General features: G+C 47.8%; 1 protein-coding gene and 1 long non-coding RNA gene across 12 annotated transcripts in view; one reads left to right on the top strand and one right to left on the bottom strand.

The window, feature by feature from the left end:
* Positions 1–22,372, bottom strand: part of LOC145518272 (putative palmitoyltransferase ZDHHC11B) — a 47,886-nt gene that overhangs the window by 9,786 nt on the left and 15,728 nt on the right. The window contains exons 8-13 of one of the 11 annotated variants that reach the window (XM_081522272.1): positions 21,604–21,638; positions 12,120–12,213; positions 8,168–8,202; positions 3,613–3,703; positions 1,006–1,040; positions 79–175 (exon numbers count right to left, since the gene is read on the bottom strand). In XM_081522272.1, coding sequence (XP_081378398.1) covers positions 79–175; positions 1,006–1,040; positions 3,613–3,703; positions 8,168–8,202; positions 12,120–12,213; positions 21,604–21,638 — 387 coding nt within the window. Of the gene's footprint in view, positions 1–78; positions 176–1,005; positions 1,041–3,612; positions 3,704–8,167; positions 8,203–12,119; positions 12,253–21,603; positions 21,639–22,372 lie in introns of all 11 variants that reach the window. The other 10 variants (XM_081522273.1, XM_081522274.1, XM_081522278.1 and 7 more) reach the window with 10 other exon arrangements.
* On the top strand, positions 17,558–21,038 carry LOC145518273 (uncharacterized). Its single transcript, XR_014062800.1, has 2 exons — positions 17,558–18,672; positions 20,594–21,038. It is a non-coding gene; the product is annotated as an uncharacterized LOC145518273 (long non-coding RNA).

The following is a 22,372-nucleotide window of genomic DNA, read 5'->3' as shown; positions in this document are numbered from 1 at the left end:
TGCAAGATTTGTGAACAAAGCCCCAAAGCACTATCTCTGAAATATTTGTAATTGTGCCCACCAGGCCCGCGGGCTCACCTGGGGTGGCAGGGAGCTCTCAGGGCTGATGGTGTGGACCAAGCTCAGACTTGAGCACCTGGAGAGTGGACGCAGGAACTCCTTCCGCTTGAGTCTGCTGGGCCGTGAGAGACAGAGACACGGGGGATCTGGGCGTGGGGCGGCGTCATGAGGGAGCCCGGGGGTGGGGCTGGGGGTGCCTGAGGGCTGGAGGGGAGTGTGTGTGTGTGCTCATGTGTGTGTGTGTGTGGCGGGTGAGACTTGTTCCTTTAACTTTTATTTGAAATTGTACTAAATGACACTAGATGAAAGTGACTGATGAGGGGCGAGGCTGCCGTCTCCAGATGCTGACAACGTAGGAAATGTTGTATGAAAGTCGCTTTCTTATTTAAAAGGTCCTCTGCTCTCCCTGTTGCTGAGTGGATAAGAGTAACTTACTAACCACCCAGTTGTGTTTATCCTTACACGCTCTTCCAAGATATATGACTATCATGGCTGCACATGTTGTTGCCAGGGCCAGAGCATCCGCTTTGTCGTGAGTGCCTGGTCCTGCCTCAGGGCCTTGGTAAAGGGCCGCTTCCCACCTGGAGACAGGAAAGTGGGTGGCGGGTGTTCCCGGGGAGGCCAGTCATCGGGACCAGATTCAGCAGCCCCTGGACCCAGGCCTGTGTCGGGAGCCCACTTGTGAACCGTCAGAAGGGCCGCCTACACTTCTGCAGACAGAAGTCAAATGAGCGTGATGCCTGATGTCCTTCAGCTCAGGCGCCAGCCATGAGCAGGGTGACTGGAGGGGTCGTGACTTCCAGGCTGGGCAGAGCTGAGAGCCAGAGTCAGTGACTGAACTCCGCACAGGGGTTTCCTGCCCCGTCTCAGATGGATCGCTCTCCTAGGAAACCTGCGCCAAGGCAAGCCCCCAGCCCCCGTTGGGTAGAAAGGCTAGCAACTCACCGCACCACGGACGCGCTCTGGCCGGCACTCAGTTCCTGTGGGCAGGAGGGGAGGAGGAGCTGGTTAGGAGGAGCCAAGCCCACCCCTGGCTGTCGTGTCAGGGCACCTGGGGGGCCCCCGGGTCCAGGGTGGATGCTGGAGCATGGTGCCAGGCCCCACCCTCGAGTTCCGGCCTGAGCTGCATCCCCTCCCTTCCGTATGTTGAAGTCCTGTCCCTCGTGACTTAGAATGTGACTGTCCTTTAACAGTGAAGCCAGGTCACTCGTGTGGGTCCCGGCGCACAAGGCCTGATGTCCTCTTAGGAGGATGAGCTCGGGACGAAGAAAGTGTGGCCCTGTGGCGCTGACGGCTCAGAGACACCAGCCCTGGCTGCGCCCCGACCGCAGACTTCTAGCTCCAGGATGGGAAGGAGGTGAGCTGTTTGGGCAGCTCAGCCTCTGCAGCCCCAGCAGAGAAACACACCATCACACGTGCACGTGTGCTCGCTTCTCCTTGGTCAGGGCGGGAGCGGGACAGCCCGGTCCCGGAAGGCGCCCACTTGACTCCCGGGGTGCGGGCCTGGCCTCTGCGGCCCCGTCTGCCCACAGGCCATGGGCCCCGTCCTCCCTGCCTCTGGCCCACACTTGGCGTCTGTAGGTTAGAGCCTCACGGGCAGGTGTGTGGTGACGCCTCACTGGGGCTCCCATCTGTGCGTCCCCGGCGCCTGATTCTGGGCCTTTTCAAGTGTTCATTTGCCACCCTTTGGATCCCTTTTAGTGGAGAGTTTGTTCAAATCTACGATTTGAACTGTGGTGCTGGAGAAGACTCTTCAGAGTCCTTTGGACTGCAAGGAGATCCAACCAGTCAATCCTGAAGGAAATCAGTCCTGAATATTCACTGGAAGGACAGATGCTGAAGCTGAAACTCCAATACTTTGGCCACCTGATGCGAAGAGCTGACTCACTGGAAAAGACCCTGATGCTGGGAAAGAGTGAAGGCAGGAGGAGAAGGGGACGACAGAGGATGAGACGTTGGATGGCATCACTGACTCAATGGACGTGAGTTGGAGTAAACTCCGGGAGCTGGTGATGGACAGGGAGGCCTGGTGTGCTGCAGTCCATGGGGTCACAAAGAGTCGGACACGACTGAGTGACTGAAGTGAACTGAACTGAGGTTATTTCAGATTTTTGTTATTATAAACAAAGTTACAGGGCACATCTCTGCTTCTAAGGTCGGGCTCTAGGTCAGTGGTGGTGGACAGCCGATGCTCCCACGTGCTGAGTGCTGTGCCAGGGGGTCACCTGCTTTAATCATCACCCACACACTCGGAGGTTTGCGCGGGGAGACATGTCCAGGGCTCCTGCCCAGGTAACTACAGAACAGAGTTGAACCAGGGCAGCCTTGGAGTCTTTTTTCATTCTTGGGAGAGCAATTCCTGGGTCCAAAAGTTTATCAGTGGGTTTACCCAAAGGAAGACCCTTTAAAAGTAAACCAGTGACCTAACACGCCTCACGGTGCCTGAGCTTGCAATGTCAGAGTGCGTCTCGAGGTCGTCTCTCACACACACACAGTGACAAGAGGTGATAAGTCGCAGTCATCTCATGATGGACACGGGGGTCCTTTTTCTCTTTAATAGCACTTTGTATACCGTATCAAAGGAAACCTTGCCTAAGATCACAAGATCACACATGATTTCTTCTAGAAGCAGTAAATGGGGAGAAACGAGTGTGTCTGAGTGCCCGTCTGGACCTGAGAATGGACACAGAATGCTCCTTCACCCACACAAATACGCGTCTCAAAAGTGACCGCAGACCTACATTCAAGAGGTCAAAGCTTCACCTTCACCCGGGTTGAGACTCGAGTACAACATTAGATGAAAGTGGTGTGAACCCTGTGTCTTAAGGGGAAGCTTTCAGCTTCTCGCCTTAAGGTAAGACGTTAGCTGTGAGCTTCCAAGGTGCCCCCTGTGGGAATGGGGATCTTGTCTTTGCGTTCCCAAGCTGGGGATATTTTAAAATCGTGAATGGGAGTTTGTTACCGTCTGGTCCTCACTCTGCAATGACTGCTGCATCCATACGATGCTTGTCCAGCCCTAACCGAGCCCAGGCCTCAGACGCGGTGCCCCCTGGGCAGCTGCAGCGTCTCCAGATGGCCACATCCAGGGCCGGCGGGGACCAGCTGGTGTCTGCCGCTGAGGGCCGATCCAGGGAGGGCCCAGGACCAGCGCGTCCTCGGGCACAGACCGTGTCCCCACCGCTGCCCGGGAGGTTGTGAGAGCCTCGCGCTGGGTGCCCGGAGGCTGCTGAGCCCACGAGGAGGTGAACCCCTGGCAAACGGGCTGGGGCCACGTGGACACAGCGGGCTTGGCCTGACCCGTCTCTGCAGCACACAGCTTGCACCTGTTGCTCACACACACGTGCCTCAGACACAAATATTCTGTGTCACCTGCTGTGTTTTTCTTCTATTCCCCACCCACCATCGTCCCCCTTCAAGAAGCACGGCCCGAAATGCTGTAAATGTTTAAAATGCGTGTGCCAGACAGGCACCTCCTGTGCCGTGTGGTCCTCTGCGGGGTCCTGGGGGCGGCCGCGCCCCTGCCTGGTCCCCCACCCCCCGCCCCAGATTCACCTGCTGCGACAAGCAGCTCTCGGCGCGGATGGCGAGGTTGGAGACCTGCGAGTGGTCCGGGGCTGGTGGCAAGAGCTGCATGGACTTCATGCTGGGGGGGACGCACAGAAGAGAGAAAGGACGCGTATCAGCAAACGGGGATTCTCAGGGGCTCAGAAAGTCTTACTCTCACGGTTTTCCACTTTCCTGAGGACCTCGGAGCTTGGGATGGGTAGCGGGCTCCCCCCGCCCCCGAAAAGTCAGAAAGCAGGTGGCCCTGCTGAGCCCCGGAGCCTCCGACACGCGGGGAGAACGGGGGCCTCCTGTTTTAAGCCCCCGTTTTGTGGGAATTCGTTGCACTGAACCTAAAAGGAGCACAGGAGGGTCCGGTTGAATTATCCCCGTGTGCTCATCAGAGCCTTTAGGAACGGAGAACCGGGAAGGCTAGTTGAGAGAGATCTGAACGGGATGAGGACTCGGACTGTCGCGGCTGGGGGGAGGAGAGAAGCAGGAGGGACGTGAACCGTCTCCCCGGCGCTCTCGGGGGTTCCCCCCTGGGCAGAGCCGAGACCAGGCTCATCTGGCCGGGTTTCTGCCCCAAGGAGACCAGAGAGGAGGCGTGCTGCCGTGTGCCTTCATGTGTGAGACCGTGGTCCTTGCTCACATCCTCATCCTCCCCACTTAACATTTCAGAACAGAGGAAACGGTCCAGAGGAAACTTAGACACGGCACAGCCAGCACCAGGGGCGCCTCGCAAAGCCCCCCTTGGAGGCTTCCCTCTAGAGCTCGCCCGTGGAGCCCCGACACACCGCGTGGGTGTGTGCTGGGTGTGTCCCGAGGCTTAGAAACTTCCTCAGATTAGAAACTTCCTCTGATTCCGTGAACCTGATCCCGCTGGCTCTAACCGGCTCTAAGAGGATCAGCCTCGGGGGTGGGGCTGGGAATGGCCGTCAGCAGTGCCAGTTTGCTCACCTGGACCCAGAAACTACATTTCCCGGAAAACATTCCCCGCAACAAAAAAGACTACAATAATTTACTTCCCATCTCATCTAGAGGATTGGTAATGTACTTGTATCTCATTTTACCCATTGTTAACCCTTTATCAAATAGGGCCAGCTCCTCTTCCAAGAGGAGGAACACAGACTGGATGGAAATGAGAACGAATGTTCCCGTAAAGATGCACGTGGCCTCCGCCCAAGGGGGAGAGTGTGTCCGTAAAAGTCTCGTTATTTTCTTTTAACAGAAAGAACCTCACCTCACATGAGGTGAAACAAGAGGCTCCTAAGGAACTGTGTGTGATGACTCTTTTATAAAATAAAACATTATATACATACATATATATGCACAGAAAAGGTACTGGAAAGAAAGATGTAAAAGACACAAATCAATGCCCCAGCAGTAGTTATTAGCAGGCGGGGAACTCAGTGTGGTTTCGCTTTTATACTGGGAATTTGTATTTCCAAATTTTCTATAATAAATATGCATTGATTTGAAAATTAAAAAAATTTTTTAAAGGGGAAACTCTACCATCCTGGTTCCAGTTAAGTTTCTGTCGTTCTTACCAGAAAAGAAAAAAAAAAAAATATTCTTAGATTTTACTTAAAGGATCATGGTTAAATGATATTTTGAAGTGAAATTCAAAATGATGTGGATTTACATGTTAGTATTGCCAATTAGATTTCTAAGTAAGAAAAACTGGAAGAAAAATTATTGGGTTGTTTGAAAGAGAACAGTCCTTCCACGGTGAACTGCATTTCCTGGCCAGTTGTTAAACTAAGCAGGAACCTCAGGAAGTCTCAGCCTCTGGGACACTGCCTAGCACTGCCTTTCTCTAAGCTCCCTGCTCCTGGGGGTCTGTGAGCCCTCTCTGCCCCTCTGAATGCAGGATGGGGACACAGCGACCCCAGGGCCACAGCCCCAGGGCGCCCCTCCTGGAGGGTGGCGCGGCACTCCAGGCCCCTTGCCCACCCCCAGGGGAGACGGCTCTGTGCCCCCACCTGGGGCAGCGATGCTGGGAGGAGCCTCAGCCCCATGAGTGAAGGTGTATTCAGGGCAGCGGCCGCCCCAAATGCAGGTGACTTGGAACTGGACAAAATCACTTGAAAGTTTACATGGAAAAACAAATGTGCAAGAATTGTCAAAAATTTTGAAAAGTGAAAAAGGCTTGGGAGGAATTTGTCTACTAGGGAGTAAGGAGAGGCTGCAGGAGAAAGAGATGGCGGAGGCAGAAGCAGGCGGGCCCAGACACGGAGAAGGGGCGGTGGGTCATCTACGTCACGGGGATCACTGACCTTGTTCCCTCTCTGTCTCCAAAAGAAAGCAAATAAAACTACGAGAATATTACGAAGACTATTGGAGGAATGTTTGGAAAACTCAGGAACAAAGAAGGTTTTTAAAAGATAAAATAAAAATTTGACACATTCGGCTTCAGAAAAATCTGTGACCTCTACATCGCAAAAGACACAATAAAGAAACTGTTTTAAATGAAAGATTGGATGAAAGATATCTGAGACACATAGAACAAAGAATTAATCAGTATTTTCAATAGGCAAAGAGCTCTTAAAATGGATAATATACAAATACCCCAGTATAAAAATGGGGAAAATATTTGAAAGCCTAATAATGCAACGCACACAAGAGAGGTTGTCGAATGGTCAAAACAGATGAAATGATGTACATTCACGTGGCCCTGGCATCGAGAGGAATGCACATAGAAACAATTACTTGTCTTGCTTGGATAAAACCACATATACTGTTCTTGTCTTATGCTGCAGAGTCTGGGGGAACTGGTAGAAGTGTGAGTCACTCCAGCTTTGGGGAAAGTAATTGTGAAGACTTATGAGGATTTAGCGCAGGCAGCCCTTTGCTTTTCGGACGCCTGACAGGAATAAAAGCAGCTGCGCCTGACAACAGGGTTCCCTCGGTGGCTCAGCGGCAAAGAGGCCTCCTGCAACGCGGGAGACGGGGGCTCGACCCTGTATCAGGAGGGTTCCCTGGGGAAAGCCACGCCTACCCGCTCCAGGATTCCTGCCTGGAGAATTCCATGGCCAGAGGAGCTTGGCGGGCTGCAGCCCATGGGGTAGCAGAGTCAGACATGACGGAAGCGGCTTAGCACACGTGTGCCCCTGAGAACCCTGCACAGAGATGCTCCAGGGAAACTGAACAAGCCATGCTGGCCAACCCTCAGGGTCTGTTGGGGCTGGCTGGCTCGCTCACGGTCTGCCCGTGGAGAAAGACGACTCTGCGGATGAGAAGTGATCGCGTCTGCGTGGAGGGTCACAAGAGCCGTCCAGGATGTATGGTTGGGGGTGTGAACTAGGGCGCGGCAGATGGACAAGTGTGGCAGATGGACAAGTGTGGTGTCATCTGATCTTAATTCTGTCAGTTTCACGTGTGGGGAGGGAGAGCTGCAGCTGCTCAGGCGTCACCCTTGAGGTTCTGTTGGGGTGCCACTGTCTTTCCATTGGTTCACGAGCCTAGGTTACGATATAACAATGAAGAAGCAGTGAGGAAGTAATCTCAACAGATTCCCACACTTTAAACGGGCAACAAGTCTGCCTTACTGGCATGGAGCTGGTGGGTCTGGTGATACCATAGATGACCAAGCCGCAGGCGGTGTTCTCAGCACTTGAAATCCAAGGCATTTGCTCTGCTGCATCTCAGACTGGCTTGGGGCTGGTGACCTTTGCGTCCTACAGATTTCTTCCTTTTCGAATGGGTGTGTCCAGCCTATGACGGTCCCCTCAGTGTATTTTGGAAGCAAATGGCTTGTCTGATTTCACGGGTTCACAGATGGAGAGGACTTTGGTCCAGGATGAATCCTGCCCGGAGTCTCAGCCATCACTGATCTGCACGACTTAGGTGATGGGCTTTGGGACTTCGAGCTGATGGTTGAATTCAGGGAAGTTGTGATGCAGGGAGTTATTCTGTGCGACAGGAGAGAGTGGACTTTGGGGCGCCAGAGGGCAGACGGGTGTGGACCAAATTGTGTCCCTTCAAACAAGGTGAGCGGTTGACCCTCGAACAACACGGGTTTGAACTGTGCTGGTTAACATATTTGTGTGTGTGTTTCAGTATACCATTGGCCCTCTGGATTCATGGGTCTCATATCCAAGGATCACCAAACCTTGGAGTGAAATGTCTGTGTTTGGTTGAGCCCTTGGATCCAGAATGCATGGATATGGATGGCCAACTATGGGACTTGAGCATCCGTGCATTTTGTTAAACGCAGGGGCTCCTGGAGCCAGCCTCCCGCGAGTACCAAGGACGACTGCACTGGAGCCCCAAAGTGTTAGTGTTTAACTGACCAACTGACCCAGGTGAGCCGGCCTGACTTTCAGGAGCTTAACAGAAACCAAATGTTGCTGGGGCCGCACAGAAGACATTCAGACTCAACACTGCTCATGTTCTCCAGCTGGCACAGAAAATAGAGAAGCGTTGTCTTACCCTCTTGTATTCATTCAGATGTTAGTTGTAAAGAAGGCTGAGAAGAATTATTGTACTTTTTGCAAGATAAGTAGAACTGAGATATGAATAATTGTTAGCAATGTTAGGCGAACTATTTTATCTAACTTACCTCTGTACAGATGAACTCAGGTTGGCAAGTGATTTCTGTGAGAATAAATAAAAATTAGTAACATTTCACAAGAAGACATTGTCGATGTTGAGGTTATTTTTTCAGAAACTTCAAGTCTGTTGTTAGTGGCCTTCACGTGGTGCTGTTGCAGGATGTCTAAGGCCAGGGGCAGGCTCTCTCTGAGGAGGCAGCTTCTTTCCTCCACAGCCGTGCTGCGTGCCCAGAAGTGGCTTCATTTCTCCCTAGTGAGTGTGAATCTATTTAAATTTTAAGGAAACTGCCAAACGGCTTTCCCAATGGCATCACTTTAAGTCCTTGTTTTGCTTTTCAATGTATCGGACGCCCAACTCCTCCAGAGATTCACCAGCACTCAGCATTGTTAGCCTTTTCAGTTTTAGCCATTCTGATTCATGAGCGCATGAGTGTGTGGGTGCTCAGTCATGTCTGACTCTTTGCAACCCCATGGACTGTAGCCCGCCAGGCTTCTCTGTTAGTGGGATTTTCCAGGCAAGAATACTGGAGTGGGTTGCCATGCCCTCCTCCAGGGAATATTCTTGACACAGGGATCGAACCTGCATCTCCTGCATTGGCAGGCAGATTCTTTACCACTGAGTCACCTGGGAAGCCCTGACTCCTGTGCGGTGCTGTCTTATTGTGGTTTTAATTTGCATTCCCCTAATGTCTAATGGTGTTGACCATCTTTTCATGTGCTTATTTGCCACCCATATTTTTTGGGGGGGCAGAGTTTGTTCAAATCTTTTCCCATTTAAAAAACTGGGTCATTTTTCTTACAGTTGAGTTTTGAAAATTCTTTATATATTCTGGCTACAACTAGATGGTTTGGAAATGTTCCAGTCAAAAATATTTTTATTTTTGAAATGGTGACTTCCGAAGAGCAAATATTTTCCATTTTTATGAAGTCTAATTTTTTCATGTTTTTATTTAATAGTGCTTTTGTGTCATATTAAAGAAAACTTTGCCTAACTCAAGATCACAAAGATTTTATTCTGTTTTCTTCACAAGGTATTGTAGTTTACCCTTGAAATTTAGCTCTAAGATTGATTTTGAGTTATTTTTGTATCTGCTGTGAAATAGCACATTAGGTTCATTTTTTTTCCTTCTGGGTAACTGATTGTTCCAGTACCATTATTGAAAATACATTTCTTCCCATTGAATTGCCTTGGTATCTTGGTTTAAAATCCATTGATTTGGATTGTATTTAAAATAAAATTCCATTTATTTGGATTTTGTTTAATTTCTCTCAACAATAGTTTGTACCTTTACATATACAGATTTTGTATTTGTTGTTTTATTATTTTTTGATGCTGCTGTGAATGGAATAGTTTTCTCAGGACTATTTTCAGATTTTTCACTAGTTTTTCACTAGGTTTTCACTAGTTTTTGCTAGCATACAAGAATATAATTTAGTTTTTAATATTGATTTTGTATCCTACCACCTTGCTAAATTATTATTTCTATTAGCTTTTCTGCAGGTTTGTTAGGATCATGTTACCTGCAAATAAATACAGTTTCACTTTCAGATATATATGCCTTTAACTTCTATTTCTTGCTTTACTGTACTGGCTGGAACTTTTTAGTAAAATGTCGGATAGAAGTTTGGAGTGCACATTTTTGTCTTGGTCCCAGTCTTAAGGGAAAAGCATTCAGTATGAAATAAGTATGAGTTAGTGGTAAATTTCATCAGAGTTCCTATCAGATTTAGGGGGTCCCCCTCTAGGTTGTGAATTGTTTCATCATATCCAGATGTGTTGTTAACAGAGGCTTTTTCTGATTGGGCGTGTTCGTGTTTATTGTACTTTACTTTATTAATATGTTTATTACATTAATACATTTTCAGATGTTAAGCCGACCTTGCATTTCTGGAATAATTCTCCCTTAGTTACAGTGTACGATCCTGTTATATGTGTGTATATATGCCTGTGTCTGGTTAATGATATTTGCTTCTATATTCACGGGTGACATCGGCTTATAAGATTCTTTTTGGCGACAGGATCTGGCTTTAGTATTATGTACTCATACATGTACAGAGGCTGAGATGGTTGGATGGCATCACTGACTTGATGGACATGAGTTTGAGTAAGCTCCGGGAGTTGGGGATGGACAGGGAAGCCTGGTGTGCTGCAGTCCATGGGGTCACAGAGTTGGACACAACTGAGTGACTGAACTGAACTGATTATGTACTCACCTTGCAGGATGAACTGGGTGGTATTTCTTCCTCTTTCATTTTCCAAAAGTTTGTGTGTGATTGATTTGTTTGTTTTTTCCCTTAAACATCAGGTAGAATTCACCAATGAAGCCAATAGGGTCTAGGATTTTCTTTGTGGAGAATTTAAAATCACTAGTTCACAGTTTTTACTTGTTATATGTCCGTTTGAATTTTCTATTTCTTCTTGAATCATTTAGTAATTTGTATCAATTAAGTAGAATGGTAAATCCCTTAAGTAATAAAGCATGTTTCAACCTTGGAACACTTATAATTAAGTATAGAAAAGTTTAAGAGACCCAAACCCATGACGTTACTATTTTTGCATTAGCAATTCATCAGCACATTGGTAATTTGGATTTCACGTTCCTGAATGCCAAAGATAATGTGTCCTCCTGTGCAGGAGAGACAAAGCTCTCAGCTCTTAGAATCTTAGAGATCGCCTTGCTCTCTCCTGTTTGCCACCAAATAAATGTAACAAAGCTGTATCCGGAGACCCTTTGCTGAGATTTAACACAACGGTCAATGACAAGCGTCCGTCAGGGTGATGGCTGCACGGTCAGGGCTGGCGGCGGGCGTCCAGTGGGACTGTCCCAGGCACACTGGGACCTGCGGTCACCCTGGCTTCCATGAGAGTAAAGCATAACCCCTGATTGCCTGCTCCCATCTGGAGTGGACAGCACATTTAGCAGTTGAGTCTGGGGTGGGGACAGGATTATAGGTTCCCATAAATGTGCTTCCAAACCTCAAGTGGAAGCTGCTGGTACAAGTGTAAACAAGGAAAACATCACTGCTGCTGAAGCTGGGTCCTGACCCCCTTCCTAGTTCTAAATTATTACAAGGAGCCCCCTCTCTGATGCCCTGCAGGGGTTGTGAGATGAATCTCCGCTGCAGAGAAAGTGAGTCACCAGTCGCCTGCAGAAATCAGCAGGGTCGCAAACCTGCTCACATTAACCCATCAGAGACCCTGGAGCACCTGACCTCTGCAGGGGCCGAAGAGAGCCAGGCCTGCTGGCTCCATCCTGGGAGTGACGGAGATGACGGAGCATGCTCACACATCACACGCTCATAGCACACATACACACAGGATACACACACACACACAATACACACACATCACACGCAGAGTACACACACAAGCAGAATACACATACACACATCACACCCAGAATACACACTCACACATCACACACTCACACCACACACACAAAGAATACACACACACATACACACAGGATACACACACAGAATACACACACACACAGAAAACACACACACTCACACACAGAATACACACACACACACCACACATACACACAGAATACACACACAGAATACACACACAGAATACACACACACAGAATACACACACACCCCACACTCATAGAACATACACAGAACACACACATCTCACACAGAATACATACATCACACACGCACACATCCCACAGAAAACACACACACTCCATCACACACACACACCACTCTCACACACACTCACATACACTCACAGTATCAGCCCACAGCTGAGCAGAGTTTTTGTCCCTCACTTTCTCTTCTGTCCCCACCACCTTGTTTCCGTGAGGGGCACTCCCCAGGCATCACATAAAGGCTTCAGTTCACACAAGCGATTCCAAACACGGCTCTGCCCTGGTTCTTGGAGGGCCTTGGGCCCAGCCCTGAGCTCTGGCCCCTTGGGGAGGCTCATGCCGGGGGCTGGGGACTCACCTTCAGCGACGTCGGGGTGTCCTCCGGCTCTATGGTGGCGGTGGAACACAGGTTCGGGTGCCGGGAAGGGGGCGGGAGCTCCTTGGGCTTCTGTCTGCGAGGATGCGGGGGGGCGGGCGTCAGCAGGGCGGGCCTGGCCGCGGGTGGCGCGCAGCACGCGGCCTCCCTCCGCGCAGGGCTCCGAGTGGCTGCCCCGAGGCTGCGTGGACGCCCCGAGTGGCCGCCCCGAGTGGCCCGCACGGGGCTGCGCGTGCACGGGCCCACGACTGCCAGCCCGGGGGGCGCCAGGAGAGGGGCTTCTCCCCGCCAAGCACCCCGACCGTTGCACTGGCCGGTCTAAGCAGCAGCGGGGCAGCGGCCTGCAGAAGCGCCCAAGGGCACAGAGCTGAGCCCCCGGCTGCAGCACGGCCCCTCCCTGCGGAGGCCCCGGGAGATGGACCCAGGGCGCTCGTCCTGGACACCCTCGGGGGGCGGCGTCATCACAAGAACAAGAGGGGTATTCGGCCCTCCGCTACCGACCTGAAGGCGCAGCGTGAGGACAGGACGGGCGGGTCAAACTCCAGACCCACCATCTGCGGGGGGCGCGGCCCCGGGAGTCTTGCCTGCTCCGTGCACAGCGCTGAGCACAGCCCAACACGCCTGCTGGCGTGTGAGCCACCGGGACAGTTTCTTCTTTGTCACTTGGTCTGTGTTGCAGTGGGAAAGGGCACAGGCCACGCCTGTGAGATTAGACAGTGCACGCCTGCCTGTGTGTGGGCATCCCCACTCACGTTTTCATCCTAGTTGGTCAGTCCCAATAATCCAGTCCAGTTACAGTCCCACAGCAGCAAACAGTCCAAAACGAACACCCCCAATAAATCGGTCTGATCACTGCTGCTAGAGACACACTCTGTAAAGTCCCACAAAGTGCTTCCACTAAGCACCTGTGAGACGCAGCAGTGCCCAGGATTCCAGCATGTTCCCACGTCTCTGGAAGCCCAGGTGCTTGACCTGCTCCCGCAGCGTCCCCGCAGGCCGCGTCTGCTACTCTTCATTCGTTTCCAAGGCCAAGCATCCACGTCACACTAATCCACGTCTGTGCCACAACCACTGAAGCCAAAGAAGCTGAAGTGGACTGGTTCTATGATGACCTACAAAACCTGCTAGAACTAACACTTAAAAAAAGACATCCTTTTCATCATAAGGGACTGGAATGCAAAGTAGGAAGTCAAGAGATACCTGGACTAACAGGCAAGTTTGGCCTTGGAGTATAAAATGAAGCAGGGCAAAGGCTAACAGGGTTCTGTCAAGAGAATGCACTGGTCATAGCAAACACCCTCTTCCAACAACACAAGAGATAACTCTACATGTGGACATCACAGGATGATCAATACCGAAATTAGATCGACTATATTCTTTGCAGCTAAAGATGGAGAAGCTCTATACAGTTAGCAAAAACAGGAGCAAGAGCTGACTCTGGCTCATATCATCAGCTCCTTATTGTAAAATTCAGACTTAAATTGAACAAAGTAGGGAAAATCACTAGGCCATTCAGGTATGACCTAAATCAAATTTCTTATGATTATGCAGTGGAGGTGATGAATAGATTCAATGGATTAGATCTGATAGACAGGGCGCCTGAAGAACTGTGAATGGAGATTTGTGACAGTGTACAGGAGGTGGTGACCAAAACCATCCCCAAGAAAAAGAAATGCAAGAAGGCAAAGTGGTTGTCTGAGGAGGCCTTACAAATAGCTAAGAAAAGAAGAGAAGCAAAAAGCAAGGGAGAAAGTGAAAGATATACCCAACTGAATGCAGAGTTCCAGAGAATAGCAAGGAGAAATAAGAAGGCCTTCTTCAATGAACAATGCAAAGAAATAGAGGAAAACAATAGAATGGAAAAGACTAGAGATCCCATCAAGAAAATTGGAGATTTCAAGGGAAATTTTCATGCATGACAGGCATGATAAAGTACAGAAATGGTAAGGACCTAATGGAGGCAGAGGAGATTAAGAAGAGGTGGCAAGAACACACAGAACTATATAAAAAATGTCTTCATGTCCCAGATAACCATGATGGTATGGTCACTCACCTAGAGCCAGACGTTATGGAGTGTGAAATGAAGTGGGCCTTAGGAAGCATTACTATGAACAAAGCTAGTGGAGGTGATGGAATTCCAGCTGAACTATTTAAAATCCTAAAAGATGGTGGTGTTACAGTGGTGCACTCAATACATCAGCAAATTTGGAAAATTCAGTGGTGGCCACAGGACTTGAAAAGGTCAGTTTTCATTCCAGTCCCAAAGAAAGGCCGTGCCAAAGAATGTTCAAACTATAGGACAATTGTACTCATTTCACATATTAGTAAGGTTATTCTCAAAATCCTTCAAGCTAGGCTTCAGCAGTACGTGAACTGAGAACTTCCAGATGTATAAGCCAGATTTAGAAAAGGCAGAGGAACTAGAGATCAAGTTGCCAACATTCATTGGATCATAGAGAAAGCAAGGGAATTCCAAAAAAACCATCTATTTCTGCTTTATTGACTGTGCCAAAGCCTTTGACTGTGTGGATCACAACAAACTGTGGAAAATTCTTCAAGAGATGGGAATACCAGACCACCTGACCTGCCTCTTGAGAAACCTGTATGAGAGTCAAGAAGCAACAGTTAGAACTGGACATGGAACAGTTGACTGGTTCCAAATCGGGAAAGGAGTACATCAAGGCTGTATACTCTCACTCTGTTTAACTCATATGCAAAATGCCAGGCTAGATGAATCACACGTTTGAATCAAGATTGCTGGGAGAAATATCAACAACCTAAGATATAGGTTCATGGCAAATAGAAGGGGAAAAAGTAGAAAGGGTGACAGACCTTATTTTCTTGGGCTCCAAAATCACTATGGACAGTGACTGCAGCCATGAAATTAAAAGATGCTTGCTTTTCGGAAGGAAAGCTATGACAAACCTAGACAGCATATTAAAAAGCAAAGACATCACTTTAGTGACAAGGGTCTGTATAGTCAAAGCTCTGGTTTTTCCAGTAGTTATGTATGGATGTGAGCGTTGGATCATATAGACGGCTAAGTGCCGAAGAAATGATGCTTTTGAATTGTGGTGTTGGAGAAGACTCTTGAGAATCCCTTGGACAGCAAGGAGATCAAACCAGTCAGTCCTTCAGGAAATTATCTCTGAATAATCACTGGAAGGATTAATGCTGAAGCAGAAGCTGCAATACTTTGGCCACCTGATGCAAAAAAGAAGAGCGTGGCAGAGGATGGGATGGTTGGGTGGCATCACTGACTCAGTGGACAGGAGTTTGAGCAGGCTCCAGGAGACAGTGTAGGACAGGGAAGCCTGGAGTGCTGCGGTCCATGGGGTCACAAAGAGTCGGACATGACTGAGCAACTGAACAAAAACAACACCTAGTCAGTTGCTAGGTTGACTGCAGATCAGCCCAGTAACATTTCTGCAGCCAAAGGGACACATGTTCTATTGCTCATTGGGTCTGGAGGGTTGTAAACTTGCACACTTCCCATACAATCAACCTTTCATAAAGGAATGCAAGATTAGATTGAAAATGAAGACTAGTATTCCAAAAATGAGGAATACAGTACATTCCAAAGATGCAATAACTTACATTCATAAAAATCCATATATTCACAATATATGGAATTTTTAAGGCTCCTAAAGAGTTCTACAATACCATTATAACTTTATAAGACATGATGTATGTAATACACACAAAAAATGTTTAAAGGAAGACCTTTAAGATACTAGAAGAAAGATACTAATCGAAATGCCAGCAGTGGTGACATGGGGGTGGGGAAAGAAGGGATGTTCGTTTTCACACTGGGAAGTTTTGCAGTTTCTAAATTTTGTATAATGAATATATATTGATTAGGCAATTTGAAAAAAAAGAGGCTTTTGTCTTGTTTACTTTTAGAGTTAAGTTTTCCAAACTAACTTTCCAGTTAGTTTCTTACCATTCTTGCCAGGAAGGGATAAAGGAAAAAATATTCTTAGATTTTATGTAAAGGACTTTATAGCTGGGTGATTCTTGAAGGTGAAATTCAAACTGACTAAGATTTCACAATACTAGTGCCAACAGGTTTCTGATAAATTTGAAAGAAAAAAACAGTGGTTTATTTGAAAGGGTCTGATCTTTCACACTAAACTCTACTCCCTGATCGTTAAACTAAGCAAACATCTGTAGCGATTATCAGCTTTGGGGAAATGCACTCACAGCGCACCTCTCCCTTTTCCGGGTCTCTTTGCCGACTGAGCTGAAGGGTGGGGAGATGTGGAGCCCCTAGGAGCCCAATCTTCTCTGCCAGCAACGCTAGAGCCTGCCCTGCAGGTTTCCAGGAAGAAGGAGCCCGCTAGGGGTGGGTGCGCCCGGCACTTCCGGGCCCTTGATGCCCTCTCCACCCCAGGAGACTGGCTTCCTGGTTCTTTCTCAACAAACACACTGAGCTGAGGAGATGGGAAGGCAGGCTTTGTCCCTCTCACGTAAAGTGCATACCTAACATAACTCCAGTCCAAATCCCAGGTTTCTTCGAACTGCACAAAATGATCTTTAAGCTTATAGGGAAAAATAAATGTGAAAGAATTGTCAAATGTAAAGAAAAACAAAAATATGGGAGGAGGATTCAACTACTAGGTATTAAAAAGTAGCTAAATGAAGTGCTTTTTTGAGATTGAAATGAAAACTGACTTTTTCCAGTCCTGTGGCCACTGGTGAGTTTCCCAAATTTGCTAACATATTGAGTGCAGCACTTTAACAGCATCATCCTTTAGGATTTTAAATAGCTCAGCTGCAATTCCATCACCTCCACTAGCTCTGTTCATACTAATGATTCCTACCCACTTGATTTTGCAGTCCATGATGGCTGGCTCTAGGTGAGTGACCATACCATCATGGTTAGCTGGGTCATGAAGACCTTTCTTGTACAATTTTTCTGTGTATTCCTGCCACCTCTTCTTCATCTCTTCTGCCTCGGTCAGGTCTTTGCTGTTTCTGTCATTTATCATGCCCATTCTTGCATGACATATTCCCTGATATCTCCAGGTTTCTTGATGGGATCTCTAGTCTTTCCCATTCTATTCTTTTCCTCTATTTCTTTGCGCTGTTCATTGAAGGCGGCCTTCTTGTCTCTCCTCGCTCTTCTCTGGAACTCTGCATTCGGTTGGGTGTATCTTTCTCCTCTTTTCTCAGCTATTTGTAAAGCCTCCTCAGGCAACCACTTTACTTTCTGGCATTTCTTTCTCTTTGGGATGGTTTTGGTTGCTTCCTCCCGTACAATGTTATCAACCTCCGTCCGTAGTTCTCCAGGCAGTCTGTGGACAAAACTGTTAGCCTTTCCCTGCTTCCTTTTGTCCTCCAAGGCCAAACCTGCCTGTTACTCCACGTATCGCTTGACTTCCTACTTTTGTATTCCAGTCCCTTGTGATGAAAAGGACATTTTTTTTTTTTTTTGGTGTTAGTTCTAGAAGGTCTTGTAGGTCTTCATAGAACTATTCAACTCCATCTTCTCCAGCATTAGTGGTTGGGGCATAGACTTGGATTACCGTGACATTGGAATGTTTGCCTTGGAGACAAACTGAAATCTTTCTGTTGTTTTTGAGATGGCACCCAAGTGCTGCATTTCGGACTCTCTGATTGACTATAAGGGCTGTCCCATTTCTTCTAAGGGATTCTTGCCCGTAGTAGTAGATATAATGGTCATCTGAATTAAATTTTCCCATTCCCTTCCACTTTAGTTCACCAATTCCTAAAATGTCGCTGTTCAGTCTTGCCATCTCCTGCTTGACCATGTCCAATTTACCTTGATTCATGGACCTAACGTTCCAGGTTCTTATGCAATATTGCTCTTTATAGCATCTGACTTTACTTTCACCACCAGACACATCCACAGCTGAGTGTCGCTTCCACTTTGGCCCAGCCGCTTTGTTCTTTGTGGAGCTGTTAGTAACTGTCCTCCACTCTTCTCCAGGAGCATACTGGACACCTTCCGACCTGGGAGACCCATCTTCTGACATCCGATATCTTTGTCTTTTCATACTGTTTGTTTATGAGGTTCTCGTGGCAAGAATACTGGGGTGGGTTGCCATTTCCTTCTCCAGTGGACATGAAAGTTTCAAAGAGGCAGAGGAACCAGGGATCAAATTGCCAACATCTGTTGGAGCATCGAAAAAGCAAGAGAATTCCTGAAAAAAACATCTACCTCTGCTTCACTGACTATACTAAAGTCTTTGAATGTGCAAATCACAACAAACCATGGAAAATTCTTCAAGTGATGGGAGATGGGAATATCAGACCACCTTGACCTGTCTCTTGAGAAACCTGTATGCAGGTCAGGAAGCAACAGTTAGAACTGGACATGGAACAACAGACTGGTTCCAAACAGGAAAAGGAGTACGTCAAGGCTGTATATTGTCACCCTGCTTATTTAACTTATATGCAGAGTACATCATGAGAAACGCTGGGCTGGAAGAAACACAAGCTGGAATCAAGATTGCCGGGAGAAATATCAATAACCTCAGATATGCGGATGACATCACCCTTATGGCAGAAAGTGAAGAAGAACTAAAGAGCCTCTTGATGAAGGTGAAGGAGGAGAGTGAAAAAGTTGGCTTAAAGCTCAACGTTCAGAAAACTAAGATCATGGCATCTGGTCCCATCACTCCATGGGAAATAGATGGGGAAACAGTGGAAACAGTGTCAGACTTTACTTTTTTGGGCTCCAGAATCACTGCTGATGGTGACTGCAGCCATGAAATTAAAAGACGCTTACTACTTGGAAGGAAGGTTATGGCCAACCTAGATAGCATGTTTAAAAGCAGAGACATTACTTTGCCAACAAAAGTCCGTCTAGTCAAGGCTATGGTTTTTCCAGTGGTCATGTATGGATGTGAGAGTTGGATGGTGAAGAAAGCTGAGTGCCAAAGAATTGATGCTTTTGAACTGTGGTGTTGGAGAAGACTCTTGAGAGTTTCTTGGACTGCAAGGAGATCCAATCAATCCATCCTAAAAGAGATCAATCCTGGGTGTTCATTGGAAGGTCTGATGTTGAAGCTGAAGCTCCAATACTTTGGCCACCTCATGCGAAGGGTTGACCCATTGGAAAAGACCCTAATGCTGGGTAGGATTGGGGGCGGGAGGAGAAGGGGACGACAGAGGATGAGATGGTTGGATGGCATCACCGACTCGATGAACATGGGTTTGGGTAAACTCCGGGAGTTGGTGATGGACAGAGAGGCCTGGTGTGCTGCAGTTCATGGGGTTGCAGAGAGTCGGACACGACTGAGCGACTGAACTGAACTGAACTTACCCACCTCCTGAAAAACCTGTATGCAGGTCACGAACCAACAGTTAGAACTGGACATGGGACAACAGACTGGTTACAAATTGGGAAAGGAATATGTCAAGGATGTATATTGTCACCGCTTATTTAACTTATATGCAGAGTACATGATGCAAAATGCCAGGCTAGATGAATTCCAAGTTGGAATCAAGATTGCTAGGAGAAAATCAACAAGCTCAGATATGCATATGAAACCACTCTAATGGCAGAAAGTGAAGAAGAACTAAAGAGCCTCTTGATGAGGGTAAAAAAAGAGAGTGAAAAAGTTGGCTTGAAACTCAATATGAAAAAAACTAAGATCATGGCCTCTGGTCCCATCAGTTCAGTTCAGTTCAATTCAGTCACTCAGTCGTGTCTGACTTTTTGCGACCCCATGAACCACAGCACGCCAGGCCTCCCTGTCCATCACCAACTCCCTGAGTCCACCCAAACCCATGTCCATCGAGTCGATGATGCCATCCAGGAATCTCATCCTCTGTTGTCCCCTTCTCCTCCTGCTCCCAATCCTTCTGAGCATCAGGGTCTTTTCCAACGAGTCAGCTCTTCGCATCAGGTGACCAAAGTATTGGAGTGGAGTTTCAGCTTCGACATCAGTCCTTCCAATGAACACCCAGGACTGATCTCCTTTAGGATGTACTGATTGGATCTCCTTGCAGTCCAAGGGACTCTCAAGAGTCTTCTCCAACACCACAGTTCAAAAGCATCAATTCTTCACCACTCAGCTTTCTTCACCGTCCAACTCTCACATCCATACATGACCACTGGAAAAACCGTAGCCTTGACTAGACGGACCTTTGTTGGCAAAGTAATGTCTCTGCTTTTTAATAACCAACCTGCTGTCTAGGTTGGTCATAACTTTCCTTCCAAGGAGTAAGCATCTTTTAATTTCATGGCTGCAGTCACCACCTGCAGTGATTTTGGAGCCCAGAAAAATAAAGTCAGCCACTGTTTCCACTGTTTCCCCATCTATTTGCCATGAAGTGGTGGGACCGGATGCCATAATCTTAGTTTTCTGAATGTTGAGCTTTAAGCCAACTTTTTCACTCTCCACTTTCACTTTCATCAAGAGGCTCTTTAGTTCTTCTTCACTTTCTGCCATAAGGGTGGTGTCATCTGCATATATGGCAAATAGAAGAGGAAAAGTAGAAGCAGTGACAGATTTTATTTTCTTGGGCTCCAAACTCACTGCAGATGGTGACTGCAGCCATGAAATTAAAAGGCATTTGCTCTTTGGAAGTAAATCAGTGACAAACCTAGACAGCGTATTAAAAAGCAGAGACATCATTTTGTCGACAAAGGTCCACCTAGTTAAAGGTACGGTTTTTCCAGTAGTCATGTATGAATGTGAGAGTTGGACCATAAAGAAGGCTGCGAGCCGAGGAAGTGATGCTTTTGAACTGTGGTGCTTGAGAAGACGAGAGTCCTTGGACTTCGAGGAGATCCAACCAGTCCATCCTAAAGGAGATCAATCTTGAATATTCATTGGAAGGACTGATGCTGAAGCTGAAGCTCCAATCCTTTGACCACCTGATGAGAACTGACTCACTGGAAAAGACTATGATGCTGGGAAATGTTGAAGGCAAAAGGAGAAGGGGGCAACAGAGGATGAGATGGTTAGATAGCATCACCAGCTCAATGCACATGAATTTGAGCAGACTCCGGGCGACAGTGGAGGACAGAGAAGTCTGGCGCGCTGCAGTCTATGAGGTTGCAGAGTCGAACTCAACTTAGTGAGGGAGCAACAACAAGTGAAGTCAAGTCCTTAAAACAGCACAGCGCCCTGCAGGACACACAGCAGAGGGACAGACCAGCACCCAGAAGCGGGCGGATCAGCTTCCAGGGAAACTTGGCGTATAAGGAAGGTGCCTTTGGATTTGATGAGGAAAAGTGGACCATTTAGTTCATGAGGCAACAACTAGCAGTTACGCTGTAATAAGACAGCCTTGGCTCCTACTTCACTAAATAAATTAATTGAAGATGGTTTAAAAGCCAAAATATGAAGCAAATAAAAAGAACGAAAGTATTAGCAAGGAGTATGGAGGATACTCTGTGAAAAAAAGGATGATTTTTTAAAGCAAGCCAGTTGAGAAGAATATAGCTACTTTAGATGCACCAAGCATCTCTAGGGAAATGGCAACTTACCCCTGCTCGGAGGATCCCAGGGGGCCGTCCAGAGGCTGCGGGGGAAGCACAGTCACAGGATGGCACTGTGGACGCAGCGCCCGCGCCCTTGCGGGTAATTGGAGCAGGGTTGCCTCGGGGCCTCGGGGTCCTGGACAAGGGTCTCCCAGGGGAGCCCCTTCCCTACGGCCTTGCTCATGTGTGTGTGTCTCCACTTCTCATTGGTCAGAGACAGGAAATACAAGGCTGGGTCACGTGAGATGTATTTATTTTACTTTTTAAGAAAATGCCAACTCTTTGCAATGTGTTGTAGCTTCACACCCCGCCAGCCACGTGCGAGCCCGCTGGGTATAGCCGTGCCAGCCCTGGGGGTTGGGCTTTTTGATTATGGCCACTCAGTGTCTCATCGTGGTCTTAGCTTGTGTTTCCTTAACGTGTGATGATGCTGATGCTGACCATCTGGGTTTGTCTGCCACCCGTGGGATCCCCTTTGGTGAAGTGTGTTCAGATATTTTGCCCATTTGAAAAACCTGGTCAGTGTTCTTGTAATTGAGTTTTGAAAGTTCTGTACATATTCTGGATACATGTATATGATTTGCAAATGATTGTTTCTGTGTCTATTTTCATTTTCTGAATGGTGACCTTTTAAAGACTAAAAGTTGACTCTGATGAGGAGCTGCAGAAACGGGTGCGTCTGAAAGGAGTCAGCCCTGCTGGCTTGGTCTTGTGGAGAGTGAATTCAGAAACGAGACAACACACACCCCCACAGGACTCGCCAAAGACCCACATA

Source organism: Giraffa tippelskirchi, chromosome 8, assembly GCF_054371585.1.
Source record: "Giraffa tippelskirchi isolate mGirTip1 chromosome 8, T2T-mGirTip1v1.2.pri, whole genome shotgun sequence".
In the NCBI taxonomy this organism is placed as follows: domain Eukaryota; kingdom Metazoa; phylum Chordata; class Mammalia; order Artiodactyla; family Giraffidae; genus Giraffa; species Giraffa tippelskirchi.
Note: the sequence above shows the minus strand (reverse complement) of the source record. Positions and strands in the feature narration are given on the sequence as shown.